This window comes from Gallinula chloropus (assembly GCF_964237585.1).
Source record: "Gallinula chloropus genome assembly, chromosome: 9".
Classification (NCBI taxonomy): Eukaryota; Metazoa; Chordata; class Aves; order Gruiformes; family Rallidae; genus Gallinula; species Gallinula chloropus.
Genome location: NC_140094.1, coordinates 8465621 through 8483477, shown reverse-complemented (window position 1 = coordinate 8483477; position 17857 = coordinate 8465621). Strand labels below are relative to the sequence as shown.

Sequence of the window (17857 nt, the reverse complement as noted above, 5' to 3'; positions counted from 1 at the left end):
CTGAAGTTATCTGCTTTTTACCTAGGTTGAGAGCAGGAGCAGAAACTGCTTTGTTGTACGTGGGGAAACAACAAAGCTTCTTTGAGGGGTAGTAATATGTAAATTTCTCCCCACTGAAATTTTGGTGTTAGAATGAGAATTTTTATTAGAAGAAAATCTAGTGGCTTTAAAATAGTGGCTTGAGATTCCCCAGTCTCACTTAAAATAGCCGTCTCTCTCACGGTGGTTAAGGTTTGTAATTTAAAAGGCTGCTGTGGGGGTGTTTGCTTGTAATTAAGCTCTATTTTTGATCTTGTGTTTTGCTGTACAGTGGGCGGGAGGGCTGTGGAATTTTGCCATTGCTTTTTACTCTGTTCCAGGGCAGCCTTAATGCTTTATTTTGTTTGAAACTGAATTTTCTCTGATGAAATTCCAGCAATGGTGTGACTGTGAGTTATTGCTTTTGTTATTTGTGGAGAACATGAGCTAAAATTTGCCATTTTTGTATGTTGTTGCATTGGCACAGCTACAGGTTCTGTTTTCCCTCTGCCAGAGGTGACAAAGATATATGGAAGAGTTAAATGAGTCAGTGATAGCTAAAACACTGTAGCTCTTTGTCCCCTATCTACAATTTAAGTGTTAATTCATATTACCTGTTGCCATGTATGTTACTTGTAAACTGCTAATCAGTTACTGAAACTGAAAGATGATCTTGAAATACCAGGTGGAATCACAGAAAAAGAGGGAAAAGATGAGAAACATCCTGTTTTTCTGAGTGGACAGCTTGTCATATTTTGCCTAGCCAGGAAGGCTTTTAGTGGGACTTTTCAAAGATGTAATGTAAATTGCAGAGGTTTAAATCTGGTGAAATTTACTATGTAAGTGGCTGGAGCTTTGTACTTTGTGGTGATGATAATTAAGTGGAGAAGTCTTTTGGGTGTGAATTATGACAGCAACATGCTTTTTGCACAGTGTGGCTTGAGCAGTTGCAGCTGTTTGTCTTCAGCATGTGGTGACTTTTTGGTTAGGTAGTTTTTCTACTTGCACTAATGGGTTGCTGATTTAAAAATATAATTAATAAACAAGCACCTTCCCCCCACCCTCCACCTAATCTTTGTTGAGGACTGAAAATCTAGTGAAAGGCAAGTTGCAACAATGCTATTCTGGAGCCCTAGGTAGAGACACCTATCCTAAAGACATACCCTAAGGGTATTTGATCAAGATGGGCAACCTGCCAATGGTTGTGAAGAGATTTAGGGAAAATGTATTCTCTGAACTATGTTGCAGTGCCTTCTGTGATACCTGTTGGAGCTCCACTAACATTAGGAGGGAAAGATCAGATTCACTGATGAGAAGAGCAGTAGTGGATCATTTTAACAGGCCCTTAGGCACGAGCTTAGCTGTTGAGGTTGCCTAGGCTTTTGAAGACAACTCAAAATATTCTTTGTTCTTGCTTCATAGCAAGGGTATTTTCACACTTTAATGTCCCTGGTCACCTTATCTATGCTTGCTTTTCTCATTGCTGATTAAATCAATCCTAGATTATATAAACCTGCAGAATTGGTGGTGTGATATAAGCTCAAAATGCGCTAGAGAGCTTTAGAGCCATACTTTTTTCTAGAGATATTGAACTTGTAATTAGAATTCATCTACTAACATGGTGATTAAAATTCAGCAGTTGTTTTATGCATAATTTATATAAAAGAGGAAGTGTCTGTTACAGAGTCGGAAAGGGGGTAGGTGGACTAACAAAATTTGGCAACTCAAGTTGCAATTTAAGGTAGTCTGTAATTAGTATGCTTTCCCAATTGTGCACATACTTGAGAAATCATGGTGAGGAACAAGAAATAGAAGCTCCTAGGAAACAGCTGTCTTGAAATTACTTGGGAATTTGTGGAAATGATGCTTTCAGGTAGTTCAGCACTACTGCATCTGAAGTTTGTCCTGTTCATGATAAATCCCATAACGTTGTTGTGTGAATACATCTTCTAATTAATAGCTATAGTCTAAGCAACGTGTTTTTGAAAGATGTGTGTGTGTTAGTACTTAGTTTTTGATGGCTGCTCATTTAGAAATGTACCTCTTGGGATTTGTTGCAATGCCCACAGCTATGTGTTTGATAGAGAGAAGTGTGAGTGGTATTGCAAGTGCCACTGCTGGTTTATATTGATCATTGGATCTGCTTAGGTCCCCCAAATCAGTTTGGGTTGATGTTCCCTGTAGATTGACAACTATAGTACTTGGGAATATTTAGGCAACAATTTCCACTCATGTCTGTAATTGAAAGGCTTAATACAGGTGTATAACTCTCCCAGGTCTTTCCATAGATTCCCTAAAAGCTGTTTTACTTTGCATTGGCTGTTTGGGTACCATGTGCAGATTACACCTGTGTGGTGTCTGAAGTGAGGTGGCCATTGCAGTTCTACAAAAGTGGAAAGACCTGACAGCATGTAACAACCTCTCCTGTATCACTGGTAACATCATTGTGAAGGATGAGAATAATCTCCTTGTTTGCAGGTGCAGAATGTGAGATCTGGTTGGCTTGGAGCTGTACAGGAACCCAATATATCTAGGGAACTCATATATCTGTGTCATGCAGTTAAACTGCAAAATGATCCTTCAACCTGGCTGTAAACGTATAAGAAGGAATGAAGTAAGAACATTAAGAGAAAATATCAGTATTTCATATCCCACCTTTAATAAATATGAAAAACCCCACATGGATTAGTGGGCCACATTACCATGTTCTGCTGAATTGCTGCTGTTGGAACTTGGAAAAATATGAATATCAAATATTTGTCATTTTTGGAGATGGAGTGCTAGATCCTTTGCAAGTTAAATTCTAATACTTCAAACAAAGGTAGAACCTGAGGTCTGCCATAAAATAAACATTCAGTGAAATGCAGAGTGCCTTGGCTTTTCTGGACTTAGATTTCAGTTGATTTCTGCAAAGGAGTTGCAGAACTATAGTAATTAAATTAGCTGCGTTCCTTAATGGTCTTTAATTTAAATAATGCTTACACATAAGATATAGCTTTCCCCTTTAAAAAGAGAAGCTGCTTTTATTGAAAGCTGAAATTATAGTGTGCTGTAATGTTACAGAGCAGAAAATAGAAAAATTGCACAATGAATTTTCTTTAAGTTAGCATATAATGAAAATTATTTAGAAAGTCTAAAAATAAGAGAAGTATTTTATATAAATCAAAAAATAAGGATTTCAACTCAGCTAATGGAGTTTTTGTTGTTTTTTAATCATATAAATCACTATACAAATTATCCCAAAGTATAATGTGAGATTGTATTAGCCCTAATATTCATATTATAAATTGTCTTCATGAAATTTGCTTACCACAGTTAATTATCACAAGCATACATTGTATTCCATGTCAGAGCTTGAAAATTCATTATCAAGTCTTGTATAGAGTCCATATTTTTTATATATCTGAATTTTCTGTTTGATATTAATTATAAGCATTTGAATTAAGACAAATTAGTACAACAATTTAAGTAAAATAATCTGCTGTAGGCGTAGGTGTTAATTGTCTTAATCTGGCATTATTATAATTAAACAGCATCATAGGTATTCTATTTGCATTTTAAGCCTTTGACCTGGTTGATACCATACAGGTCTTTTTCTCTCTCCCAAGTTGGTGCATTTGATTGTAATCCTTCTGCTTGTCTGTTATCAACTATGATGGTGCAATTTGAACAAAAGTATTTATCTAGAGATTGAATACTTTTTGGAGTGTAGATTTTGTATCCTGGATTTTGTATCTCTAGGATAAATATCAAAAGCATTTTCAATACCTCAATACCTTATAAAATCAATTCAATTTCTTCTTTGTCTGTTTACAGTATTTGCTGTCTTATGTGACTTCATTTATTTTTTTCCTTCCTTCTTTTGCCTGTACTGGAGTGTTACACTAGCAGGAACCATTTACTTTCTTTTGGTTTAATTCTTCATTGTCTTGCTTTGGATTTTTGAATAATTTTCTGTCAATTAGGTAAGTTGTAGATCTGTGTTGGGTAAGTGTCTTTAAGAAATCACTGCCACTAAAAATATAGGTGTTGAAATCAAGCAAGGCATATTGTAGGCACTGATGTTTGTCTAAGAATAGAAAGTCAGTACATTTTTGTGGTTGCCCCTGACCATTAAGACTGGAGGAAGGTTCTTGGAGAGAATTTCTAGCCAAGCCATATACAGGTAATCAGACACTACTCCTTTTCTTGCTACTGGGAGGCTCCTGTTTAGAAAGAGAGAAAAATAAAATTAACATTATGAAGACAGGGTTTGCTCTGATAACATGCATCTCACTAAATATTAAGTAGAAAACTTAAATTGTTTGTATACAATTCTGAATGTTTGTAGTTAGAATAGACAATTGTTTTAATCTTATAAAGCACAAAGCTTTCATTAGGTCATAATCTTGCAAACTCTTGCTCACCTGGCTAGTGCCATCAACATGGCAAGTTGTGTTAGACATGGACTGCTTGTGACTGTAACCTTGAACTGGTAAAGAAGTATTTTTGGAGTCATAAACCCATGATGCAGCCCATCAGCTTATTTTCTGATCTATAATTACTGTGAGATGAGAGTTTTAAAATATGGGCCAATATATGGTAAACATGACCTGATCACCCCTTTTTTGGAGACTGATTTAATAGAGCTGAAGAGGTTTATCTGTGCATAACAAATACTAACTAATGTGTCTCTAACTAAAAAATTGATTTTGAAAATGGCTTTTTTTCTTTGTAATTTTATTGGTGGCTTCTTCTTCTTTGTGCCACTAATTATCCCATTTTACATAATTCCAAGTAGATCTTGGCTAACAAATCCATTTATTACACGCAAACCAAAAGAATACTTTTTCTAACTTTGAGTTCTTAATAGTTGAGGGGAAAGAAAGGAAAATGGGTACTTTCTGCAGGTATGTAAGCAGGTGTAACCGCACATAGATTTGGATGTATAGATTAGCATTTTGGATGTATAGATTAGCATTTTTGATGTGTTTTCATGACTAGAGCTTTGCTTTAAGATATGAAGAATGACTAGGAAAGACTTGTACTCAGTGTAGTCCCAGAGAACCATCAATCCAGATGCCAGTCCTTCAAAAAGTACTTAAAGGGTTATTTCTGTGCTCAGTGAATTAACACTCTGGCCCAGAATCCCTTTGCACATGAGATGCAAACCCTTGTGACTCACAGGACGATGAGGTTAGCTGCCCTCGAATGCTCCTGTAAGAGTTCGTTCAGACGGACCTGGCGATAACTCTGGAACAAAATGGGCAAAAGGAGAGAAATCAGGTCAGTGATCCTCAGTTCTGGTGCTTTCTATACTACCCATTGCCCACAAGATTTCCTGCTGTTGCAGCGTTGAAAGCCAGGTCTGCTCCATTGTCCACATGGTAAATGTGAGGCCAAGCCATGCTTCTTGATTACTTCAGTTAATGTGGAGGCCAGAGTTGTTCAGCACTGTGTAAGATTTCCCAAGAATGGGCATTCTTTTTGTACCAACACAGTACCAGAGCTGGCTCCGACATAGTTTTTAAGTATTTTGTCTATGGAGTGTAGGAACTCTGCAGACTCTTTTGTGCTGTTTTTTTGATGGTGGTTGATATATTAATTCATTTATCTTCTAAGTGTCCAGCTGCCACGCTGGTAGGGCTGAATGTCAGTGGGTAAATGAGCATCTTGCCAGAAATTCACCTCCTAAAAGACCAGGATTCTGGAGTATGACTTAGCTGCTTTAGGTATTATGTATTTGTATGGGCTTTTACCAATTACGTAAATGGTTGTTACTTGGATATCCAGCCAGGATTACTTTAAGGTCAGACTCAAGGTTTTTGTAATGGAACATAAGTCATAGGCAACAACAGACCAGGGCAGGTTTGCGTACATTGAGGGAGATTGCAGCATGGGTGATATCTTAACTGGTATCATAAATTGTTCTCTCTTCCCCTGGAGAAGGCAAAAGCTGTTTTTTCTCCATTCAGACCTTAAGTTTTTCTCTACAGAAATGTCGGTGTTCTTTTACATGTTATATAGGTAAGAATCCTCATAATTTAGACAGTTGTTATCTCATGAGAGTCATCCTATATCATCACCCTTTATCTGTGCTGCCAGGTTTTTCTCTCTTGAATTTTAAATGTGTTCTAATGTCCCCTGTAAAATTCCCAGAACTGCTTTCTGAAGATAAGGGGCTTGTCTTTCCAGGTGTGTAAACTAAACTTTTTGTTGCTCCTATTTTATAGAGAAATTTGGCATTTCCATATTGCTGACTGCTTTCAACCTATGGGTTTTTTTTTCCTAGTTCTTTAGTTAGCAGCCTAGACAAGTCTTAAGATTAATCATGTATTTTTTCCTGTTGTATCCTCACTGGCTTTGCACACAAATGTGTTTATCTGGGATTATATTCCTGTTGTCTTTTACACTGAAATGTTCTAAGGGCTCTGACTCCCAAGTTTCAATGATTTATGCTGAGAGGACTTCAAGTTTTCTACCCACAGCTGACTACCATGACTTTATACTGGTTATCGAATCTATGGAAAGGGTAATACAGTGAGCAGTCAGTCTGTTTCCCGGCTGCTGCAGTCAGTAGTATAGTGTGTTATCTTAAATCACCATTGATTTCAGCTTATGTTAATATGTCAGGCTGTGACCTCTAGCTGCTCACAGTCCTTGCTTTGCTGAGGAAGTTGGCAGCACCATAAAATGGAGAAAACTAAACTCTCAGTGCACTCAGGTTAATCCAACAGGAGCCATAAATAAAATTGCTAGATTAATTCTCTGTGACTTACAGGAGAACTTGTCTCTTAAGGGTGGAAGAGTTTGCAGTATCCTTTCAGCACTGGCCCAGTGAAGCCTGGTGCTTCATTGCTAAAAAGGTATTTTCCAACAGAATTGAAGAGCAGCCTGGACCCTAATGCACCCAGTCAACAACAGCCTTAGAGTTCCTCTGGACTGTGGAAGAGCTCCTGCATTGTAGACAGGTTTAGTCTTCGCTCTTCATTGAGGTAACAATCTGTGTTAAATCTTGCCTTTGGAAAAAGTCCTGGAGCTGGTCTGGATTCAGTTCTAGATCCCCCAAAGCGGTAAATGTGGTAAATGTTTGGAACTGCACTTTTTAAGAGGTTCAATCTCTAAAACAGTGGAGCCATTTAATAAACCTCTCAGCACATCTTATTAGCTGAGGCTCAGCGCAGAACTGTGTAGCTTCTGTTTCAGATGTGGTTTTCATCTGGCTGGCTCTGATGTGGGCAGAGCTTCTCATCAGCCTGGAAAATACTGTGTAAACGTGCCAAGGTCTTAGAATACTGAATAGTGCAATGGTGACACACCTCTGCAGTGTTTACAATATAAATCCAATTTGTAAATATCAAATACAGGTTTGTATGTGTCATGTTTCTAATTCAGCATCTGGTATTACACATTTTATTACTAATCGCTTCAAACACCTGAAGTGTAAGAAGAGGTGCAGCTGTAAAAAGGTAGGCAAGGCTTTACCTTCTCCTTGAATGCTTCCAGCTCTGCATCTGTGATTTTCCATGGAGTCTCTCGCTTTAATTTCTCCGCAGTTGTTATATCTTTGCAGCTTTCACGGAGGCGATATGGTTCAATCATCTCTTCAAAGAATTTCCAGCTGAAACAGGAGTTACAAAGGAGGCCTTGCTGCAGGGTATGAACTCACTAACTTATTTCACAGGCACCGTATGGCAGGCCCCACTGACTGTAATTGTAGCTGAAAACCATGCGGAACCTTCAGCTATTCTGTGCTACGTTTTGCCCCAAGTTATATCTCTGCCACTTAAATATGTTGGGGTTATTTAAGGATAATTAAAAGGTTATTTGAGGATAATTAAACACTGCATTTGGCCTATTACAGTCAGAGTTTTCTGCGTTTTTCTGGTTGTAGCAGAAGTCCTACAGTAATTCCATACTGCAGTATATTGGTTACAATGTTAACAATGAATATGGGTCTCCATAAAACCTGAGCTTTTATAATTGTTTTAGCATTAGCTGGAGCAGTCACCTGACTGATCTATCACCTGACTGATGTTACAAATCTACTGTGGCAAGGGACTGAAGGAAATGCTGTTGGGTTTTTTACTCTGTAGGAATTTCCCAACTTTCCATGGATTTTTTTTTTATATAAATTTCAGTTTAATTTTTTTTTTTTTAAGCTTTGGACTATCATCATCTGGAGAAGCTTATCACCCTTCTGCACTTCCATGCTTGCCACTTTGTTAAAAGCTTCTATCATCCCACAGAGACCTCAGGGAGTTTGTTTTACATTCATGTAAGGGTATTTCTATGATCACTTTATGCTGTTAAGGCCTTTCTGGAGTGAAACAGGAGACTGGACACAGGTTGGACTTTGCTGTATGGCCAGGAAGTCAAGAGATGGATTAAAGGCTATGACATGAGGTGTTTAATGTTGCTGTTGCGAAGTTGCCAGAGGGTTTGTCAACATCCATAGTGTCTGCTTCAGTATGCAAAATAGTGATAATCTTTTTATTAGTGAAATAAGTGGGATTCCAGCTGGGAGAGAGAAACAGTGGTCTAGCAAGTGTCTGGCATAATTCTCACTTGTTCTGTTCAGATAGTGCTGATGCAGCAAATGTATTTGGGGTTTATGTTAATGCCAGGTATGAATTCTTTTGGATAGCTTTCATTTATGTAAAATCACTGCACAGTTCTGGAAAAAGGTAAGTATACTGCACAGTTCTTTATATAATTAAAAATATTAACTGAGAGATTGAGGGCACTAATGTGTGACTTTAGGTATCTAATAATAAAATGATTATATTCTTTAATTACATTTGCTAAGTCAGAATCTCCCTCCAGTCAGAATTTCCCCACCACTGTAGAAACACTGGTGAGTCTAGTACTGCTTTTCCAAAGTTATGTGTGCATGGAGAAAAGGGATACAGCAGGATAAAGAGACTAACCTGAGAGCGCACATGAACTCAGACGAAGGGCTTTGGGTGGAGGAGCCCTTTGACTCTGAAATAGCAATGGGCCTATCAAGATGGGAGTAAAGGATGGGATGGAAGAGAGCATATCAAGGGGAGAACGTTTTCAGAGGATCTTTAAGACCAAGAGCAATATTGTGATTTGTTAGGACTCAGTTATTCTGTGAGCATCCTGCTATATGTTTTTTCTACATAAAGCAGAAGAAATAGGTAATTTCTATAGATATATGTTTTAGAAAGGAAGGAATTGATGGTGATTTTTTTTCATTATTATTTTTTAGCTAATACAGTTTGATGTGGAGCTTCCTGAGCACTGTTCTACCAACTTCCTAACCTCTGCCTAAGAGCATTAATTTTGTAGGTAAGTTAATTTTCAAAAACATTGAACCTTCATTGTACTTGAGAGATAAGGGAGTATTATGATACTGTCCTCATAGGAAAGGAGAAGTATGCTTATGTTTGGCCAGAAAAATGTTAAGTTTGTTGTAAAAGCCAGAAGGCTGATTTGGTGAATCACAAAAGAACTGTGACTGACTGAACAATATAATGAAGGAAGTATATTGCAACCTAAGTAGATATGAAAAGTCATCATAAAATGCCTGTTAAATTTAGTGGCTGCTAAGTATGGTGTCTAATTGGTCTTATCATTACAACATAAAGAAAAAGGCTGCCTATAGTTTTGACCTTTTGAGCTGCGATTGTTAAAAGGTTCTTCTCTTTTTCCTGCTCTAGGTACTTAGAAAATGACTGCAGTAAAGTGACAGTGCTATTTTTGTAGTGTGTTTTGGGTTTTTTTAATGCTTAACATAAAAGAAACAAGTTCCTGATAAAGGTCAGCTGCTAAATAATGGATTTTGGTAATGTTTCTTACCTCTCTTTGTTGGGCTTTATATTGATATCACAGATGATATTAATATCAGCGAATTTTATTCTGAATTTGCTTAGAAGTGAAGCCATCCTGAAAACAAGAGAGAGAATATTTTATCACTGTATTTCTGAGCGCCTTGCATCAAAGAGCACTCATAAATGAATTAAGATATCAAACCCAGTTGTCTCATCATCTTTAACTATATGACAAATTACTTTAAATGCTTTAGTGTTTCACTGTCCAATTATGGAACTGGATTGATGTGATTGTAGTGTAATTCATTTAGCTGATGATCAATGAAAATCACAAAAATGGAAATGAATAGCAGACAGAGGGGAGGGTGTTTACATTTCGGGGGAAAAAATTACTTTAAGTATTTGCAAAGACTTGAGTAACAAAGGAAAAATGCTCAAAATACAGTAGGACCAAATTCTCCAATACTTAAAGAGGCTTCTGTTATTCTTCAGAGTAACAGATGGATGGGGCCCTGGGCAACCTTGTGTAGATCCAGGCCTGGAGGTTGGTGGCCCTGCCTGTGGCAGGGGGTTGGAACTCTGTGATCCTTGGGGTCCCTTCCAACCCAGACCAGTCTGTGATTCTATGATTCTGTTACTATCGGATTTCTATGCACAGAGTATGTGCAACACTGGTAATGTATATGTTGGTGAAAATTTGGTCCAGAAAGTTCATGTGCAATTCTTAAAAGAATCTTTCTCATTTATGAATTTATACTGATCTACTTGCATGTGTCTTTGAAAATAATTTGCTTTTCTCTCCCAATTGGAGAGTAGTTTGTAGCTTTGTGTGTGTGTTTGTGATGAGGTTTGAGTTTTAGATAGGTCAGTTTTGCATGTGGTTTGGCACTTGTACCTTCCCCCTGCATCCCACACTGAACCCCTCCTTTTGTTTTTTTTAGTATAAGCGTTGGAGTTTGAAAAGGTCAGGAAGTTCCTGGGGCACACCATGGTAGAAATACATATTTGCTTATGACCTGACAGTTTACTTGTCCTTTTTTATATTTAAGAAGAACATACTGCTTATATAAATCTTTATGTCCCCTGGGGCAGTCCTTGATTTCAATACCAAAAAGACCAATGTCTCAACTTCTGTGGAAAAGTTTTAATCTTTAGGGAATTACATGTTAGCAAAAGTCCAGATAAATTTAATTTCTGAACTGAAAATGTAATGGATGAAATTGTACTTGGATGTTGGATTAAATCTTCCTAGGGACCAGAATAGCCATACAGCCTCTTTTTGTCTCTTTGGAGGCGTTTGTGTGTGAGGTGGATGGTGTGCTATTGAGGAAGGTTGGTGTTCAGGTAGAAATACATATTCACATTGTTTTCTTGGCAACAAACTAGGTCATTTTCAACTCTGCTGATCATGCTATTCACTCTGGCTTTTGTTGGAGAGGCAGTAAATACAGGTGCCAGAACTGCCTCTGTGAAGGTCTGTCATGTTTTGACAAATCCCATTTGATGTCAAAACCTCCTACTTCCTCTCAGGGGAGGTTAGTGACTTGAGTGCCTACATCCAGGATCCAGTTGCTGTCCTGAAGAGCTGAGCTTCGGCAGACTCTGGTCAGGGAGCAGAGAACACTTCTCTGAAGGTCCTCAAGGAGCTGTAAATCCTTTTTTACTCAGTGATAAAACCATTTGTACTAACACTTGTGTATCTCTTCTACAGAAGTACGTTAGCTTTAGGGTAATCCTTACAACTGACAGAGCCACAGTGGAGTAAAGTTTGCTTTATGTGAAACCAAAAGCTTAAGGGAGCATCCCTGTGGCAGCTGTATTCTGAGGCAGTGTTGTAATCCTAGTCACACTGGCTAAATTCTAACTCCTCTCCTTGCATCCATCTTCCTTGTTTTCCACTGGAGTTTTTGTTAGATATGTTGTGATGCTACTGCTCTTCGTTAAGTACTGACTTCTACTGAAATTGTTCTGCTTCCACCAGTGGTGAAATGACTGTGCCTCTAGTGTGTCATGTGCTTTGGAAGGAAAGGTTCTATATAGAGTGCTGATGAAAATAAGTTTATATTAGTACCTTTCACTTGCTTGAAGGCAAATTATGATTATGAAATCTAGACTTTTTTAAAAAAAGCTGAGTCAAATCAACTTGGTCTTAAATTTGATTAACTTGCTCTTTAACTTCTTCATATTTTACCATGGTTAATCACATTTATGTGAGCTATCTGTCTATGGTATTTGCATATGAGAAGCTTCATGTGCAATTTCACTTACTGTTAACTGGACAATCTCATGTAAATCCCATAAAACTAATTATATTCTCATCATAGAGTGCAGACTGCTCTTCTTAGAGAAGGGAATATGAGCTATTAATGGGAAAGATTGCTGGATGTGAATTTCCTTTGGTAATTGCCATTTACACTGAGCCTTGAGGGGCTATGCCATAAGCTCAGCATCTTTCTACCAAGCATGCTATTTATTTTCATGCTGCCCACAGTCCAACAAACCAGTTGTGCTGAGAAATTCCCAGCTTCCTGCTATATATGCATTATATTCAGCATCAATTTAAACTCTTTAAACAGTCAGATAAAATATAGTTATATTTACACTAGTTTTTCTTCTTCAATCCTATTGACTTTTCCTCCAGTGAAGATCCTTAATTTGCAATTTTTCCACTTCTTCCTGATAGTTAGAATGTAAGGAATTAGGATTGTTAGACCTGGAACAACACATAAAATTGCAAGAAGATCAAATTAGTGCATTCTGTGGTAAGAATTCCATCCTTCACTTTGTCAGTGTTGGATGTAAATTACAACACTTAAGCCAGACAGAAAATTGACTATGTAATCTTAAAACAGTGTTTTGCGAGTTCCCAAGTCTGTTTTTCTATTTGGCAACACAGAAATCTCTCCCTGTGGTTCTTACTGGAGTTCCTTACCTCCATCATCGAACAGCCACCAAATGTCAATTGTGCCTTTTCCTTGCTTCTTTTTAAATTGAGTGCTGGCTTCTAACAGCTTCTGATTGAATTCGCCCACGTGCGTTGACTGTATTGTGTTAATGGTGTTCTCTGTAATGAGGGAGAAGAAACGTGGAAGGACTTCTGACAAGTGAGGCAATGAGTGGATTTAGGGAGCCAAGTGGAGAAAATGCTTCAGGAAAAGAAGCTGTTTCTGACATAATTTCTATACTTTAAGTCTGAAACAATTTACTGTGCAGATGCTACGGACTTTTAATGCACACAGAAACAAAAGCTTGTATAATACTTTGTCACTAGATTATAACATCTTGAAAAGGGTTATCTCCTCTTTTTGTTCTCCGCATCTTTTTAGTTAACCTACAATTCACTGGGGCTTTAAAAAGCAATTAGGAAATATCTGATAGAGTGTATAAGTAAATGACATAATTTTGCATCATTTACAAGCTCAGTTGTCTGTTGTAAAATACAGAGCTTCCTGAAATGTACAGTAATGGTGGGCTGAGAGGGAACTGGGTACGGTGGGAGCACAGGTGAAACTTAGGCTGGAAAGCAAAAAACGTAAGTGTGTATGACAACTTCCCTGTGCTTGAGAGGGTGGTTGTTAATTAAAAGTAAACTTTGATTCTTGCTGTTTGCTTGGCTGGCTTTAAAAGGTAAAGTCTTGGGTAGGTGCTAACAATACCTTCTCTCATTCCATCTTTTGAAGCCTGTAGCTTTATTACTGCTTCTCTTTCAATGATTTCAAAGAGATGGTGTTAGAGCAGAATTTTAAATGGAGCAGACAGGCTTCTTTAGAGGTTTCTCTGATCTACTAGGTTCTGAAGACGCTTTGCTTGGTTTTCCTGTATTTCTAGAGTGTGGACAGGATAGTTCTAAAGTAGTTATTGGCTTTCCTCTGCAGTCCTAGCATCTATGCTGGAAGATGCAACAGCTCTGGGGAGGATGAATATATGAGCAAAATGGAGAGGCAGGGATATTTATTAACATCATCTATCTCCTATATAAAAGCCAAGTGTGTAATATGCATTTCCTTTATGCCACTCTGAACTAAATGGAAAAGGGTAGAAGGGTAGTTGAAACAGGGGTGCATGTTCTTGTGGCATTTGTTATAAAAATATATTCTACTTAAGCCTGCAAAATGAACTGAAGTCTGCCAAGTAAAGAATAATGACATTTTATGTTTTCAGTCTGTAGATCTTCTGAATACCTGTGGGAGTTGCATGCACAGCCAGATGTCTCTGCAGGTGAAAATTCTGAAAATACTTGTCTGCATACAGGCATGGCTTCAGGTGGGTCATTACCATTACAGCCTAGCAATTGTGAAATGAGACCTTTCATTCTGTCTGCATTTCTGTGTCATTTTACTATAGCCCAAATGTAATTTCCATTTCATCACCTATACATTTACATTATGTGTTAATTAGTTATTTAACAGCATGCTGTATATGTTCTTCCTGTACTTCCACTACCTTCACTTCTGCATTTTTATGAAATTACACTTAGAATATAGAGCAGTAGTGCCATTTTTACCTGTTTTTCAGCTGAGTAGTGTTTTGTGTGTGTCTGTATGTGTCAAGTAAAGTGAGATTGCTTGTTCCCTGAATATTGTGCAAATGTTCCTGTTTTCTTTAAAGGAAAAAAAAGGCCTCTGTTTAAAACAACCTATTATAAAACCCCACAACTAAACAAAAACCCGACTTCTGTATTCCTCAAACTTCAATAAGCATGTGCTGTTTTTGACAAATGAAAGCCAACATGTGCCAAGCTGAGAAGCTCATCTAGCAAATTTGAAGGGGAGAAAAAAGTAGTAGTGTTGTGCAAAGTAGTGTATCCTGCCAGGGGACATGGTTGTGGCCACCAAGGCAGGTTTGCACAGGGTGGTTCCTGTTCCAGGGACTTTTGTGTAGCTCAAGAGTTTTCACCTTGGAGTCAGAGTCCAGTTTGCATATTGATGGAAGTGTGATGCACCAAAGGGTCAGGGAGAAGCTGTCATTTTAGGACTTACCCTTTTTTGTTTCATGTTTTGAGATATTGAGCGTGCTGGCTTTTTTGAAGAATCCACAGATGCCACTTTTTCCTTCTTCAAAATCATTTTCTTTAATGGTAGCTTCCAGTGCCAGTCTCTCCTGTTCCAGCTTCTCTAATTCCTCTGTATGTTGGGAAAAGTAAGGGAACTGGTAACACATCACTTAGAGAAATAATGTCAGTGATGTAATTGCTGTTTTACTTTGTACACAGTGTAAAGCTACTGGGAGGAAAAAATCTTTTAAAATGATTTTTCCATGCAAACCATTAGGGAGGAGGAAGTTGAATTAATCTCTGAAACCATAACAGGGTGTCCACACCTACAGCACTGGTTTGGACTATAGTGCAACTCAGCGCTCTCAGATTTATTCTTCCAGAACAAATTCAGTATTACTGTATTTTATAGTTACTTGAGATACTGTTTATTGAATTATGTTTATGGGTTTGGTTGATTTATTTCCCCAAGAATTTGAAAAAGCATTCACCAAGCTGTTTTCCTGAAGTGGGAAAGCTGTGGTATTGAATTCTAGCCCTGGGGTCCCTATTTGAAAAACAAAAGTCACACAGCTCTGTGCTTTGAGATTCTGGGGAATGTGTAAGGATCAGCGTGTGATCAACTTCAATGCTGAGATATTTTTAATGTTTTAATTTTTTTTCAGTATTTGCTTCAAAGATGTAAAATTTAGGTAACCAATTATGTAAATTCAGTAATATAAAAGAACAGCTTCATCTTAGAAATATTAGACTTTTGCTGAGAAAAAGTTAGCATGTGCTGTTGTGGAATATATTATGGTGAGGCACTACTTGATATGATCTAGGCATTTGCCTGCAGAAAGCTTTTTTCATAAGGAAAACTTCTGTTTGAGTAATACATGAACTGAGAGTGTGGTAAATGAATTTAGATACTGTGTTTAAAAATACCCCAAACCCATCAGTAGGTAGATGTTATTAGCTCTGTTGATACTGTCAATTGCCAACAGAAAATGTAATTTCTTTCACTTTAGAATCCAAGACCAACATATGCTTCTGATTGTAAAACATCTTGGTAGGCACTAACTTAATGGTTACACCAAACTAGAAGTTCTGTTCCTCTATTAAACAGAATGCTGTGTCAAGTACAATAGAATACAATGGTGTTTTTTATTCTACTGCAGACTTTGTATCTGCATCAAAACATTTCTGCTTATTTGAGGGTTTTTGTTTCCTCCCCCATGTGCCTAATTCTTCCTGATTCCTTGTGGCTGAACACTGGGAGAATATTTGCTAGTTTGTAGAAATGCAAAATTGGTATTTGTGCTGATTTCACTGGTGTTCTAACGACTGTAGTTTCTGACTTGCATGAAGCAGAAACAGGTAGGTCTAAGATATCAACGGGGGCAAAAAGCAGGATTAATTGGGAACTTTTTAATAAATCTGCATAGTTTTGCCTTGTAGCTTTCCATGCATATCATGCTGCCAGACTGCTGCCCGAATATTCACCTACCCTTGCTTCTTGAAGGAGTCTTTGGCACTTTTTAATTCTTAGACCTGATTTGCTTTTGAGGTTTGTCCGCTCTGTTTAATGAGGAGTTAGTCTTGATTAGCTATGTACGGTACTTAACGTCCTTTCCGGATGTTCTGCCCGGCAGCCCGGAGCGCGGTCTGTGTGTCTCTGGGAAACGGGGGAGAAGCTGGAGGCAGATTTGCAGCAGGCGGCAGCAAAGAGTCGCCATTCGGTTTATGCCTGTTTATGCTCCTTGTCTGTGGGTTTTATCTAGTTAATTTATAGCACCAAACGGGTATCTGGTAGGGACAGGTGATGCTAGGAGTAATGGCCAGGTTTAGGCTGTGTCTGTCTGTTCAAGTGGACACACTTAAGAAGTGGTAAAATTACCGTACTGAAAACCTTGAGAATTGTTCTGGTGGGGGGTTTTATAAACACTTATTTCCTCCCTGAGGTACCTTAGGACCCAGAGGTCTTACTGGTTCCTCAAGAGGAAAAGGAAAAGTAAAGGCCACCGTTGTATGTGGCTCTTAGAAGCCTTTGTTCAGGTACAGCTGTCTTCATGTTCTGTTTCCCTTTTCCTTTTCCACACAGAAGGCATATTTCCCTGAATGGTTGTGCTACCATGCAAGGTTTTCACTTTCCCCCTGAGATATCCACCACTAACCTAAGGAAGAAAGAACAAAAAGCTGAAATTTTTTACTGTGGGTTCCAGATTTTTGTGTGGGTGGGAACACTGGGCTCTGGTGTTCCACAGATAAGGTATCAAAACTCCAGCTTCCTGATTTACACCAATCCCAGAGATCTCAGGTAGGCAGAGGGAGGAATATGTGCTAAGAGTAAGAAGAAAACATGCTGCAGAGTGGCTGGTTGCAGTGGCAGGGCATGATTTTACTGCATTAGTCTGTGCCTATGCTGAAAGTGCTCTGGGAGTTGAGTTCTGTGGTGTGCAGAGCCCCTTGATATGTGAGGCTTGACCTCCTTCTCTCACTGCCAGTGCTTCAGCAAGGATTTGAGGCAGGATTGAAACGGTAGAAGCTACAGGTGTAGGTACTATTCTAGAAGCCAGATAAGGGCTCTGAGTATTGGTCAGATTCCTTCTCATGCTGAGCATGTAACCAACATAGATATTCAACTATTGAGTCACCACATACCTTGAACTTGGAGAACCTGAGATATATCAAATCCTTGGCTAATTCTGACAATAATCATGCCAAGTTCGAAATCAAAGGCATCACTGAAAAGAAATAATAACAAGAATAAATATCTTTTTGCATCATTCATGTCAATGAAAGCTACTTTGAGCAGGTCAGTAGAAGAACATTGAGGTGGTACTGCTGTGTACCAGGCTGCTCTAGGAAAAATTGTGGAAGAAATTGCCCAAGTACTATCAACTGTCTTTCCTCATTTAAATAAAGGTCATTATTGGGCACTGGAACAGATAGGCTATTCCTGAAAAGGGTCTTTCTGACAATGCTTTTTAGGAATGAGGTTACCAGTGGGTAATTTTTCTCTTCCTTCTCTGATGAAATAACAATGTTGGGGTAGGTTTTGTTGTTCTTTAACTCACTTCAGCGTAGA

At 38.2% G+C, this 17857-nt stretch overlaps 1 protein-coding gene across 2 annotated transcripts in view; it reads right to left on the bottom strand.

The window, feature by feature from the left end:
- Nucleotides 1-4087: 4087 nt before the first annotated feature.
- SLC12A1 (solute carrier family 12 member 1) overlaps nt 4088-17857 on the bottom strand; it is a gene marked incomplete at both ends in the record, with an annotated part of 47034 nt that continues 33264 nt past the window's right edge. For both annotated transcript variants that reach the window (XM_084267773.1, XM_084267774.1), the window contains 8 exons: nt 4088-4223; nt 5183-5250; nt 7483-7618; nt 9823-9909; nt 12396-12507; nt 12727-12858; nt 14774-14917; nt 17431-17513. In XM_084267773.1, coding sequence (XP_084123899.1) covers nt 4088-4223; nt 5183-5250; nt 7483-7618; nt 9823-9909; nt 12396-12507; nt 12727-12858; nt 14774-14917; nt 17431-17513 — 898 coding nt within the window. The remainder of the gene's footprint in view (nt 4224-5182; nt 5251-7482; nt 7619-9822; nt 9910-12395; nt 12508-12726; nt 12859-14773; nt 14918-17430; nt 17514-17857) is intronic.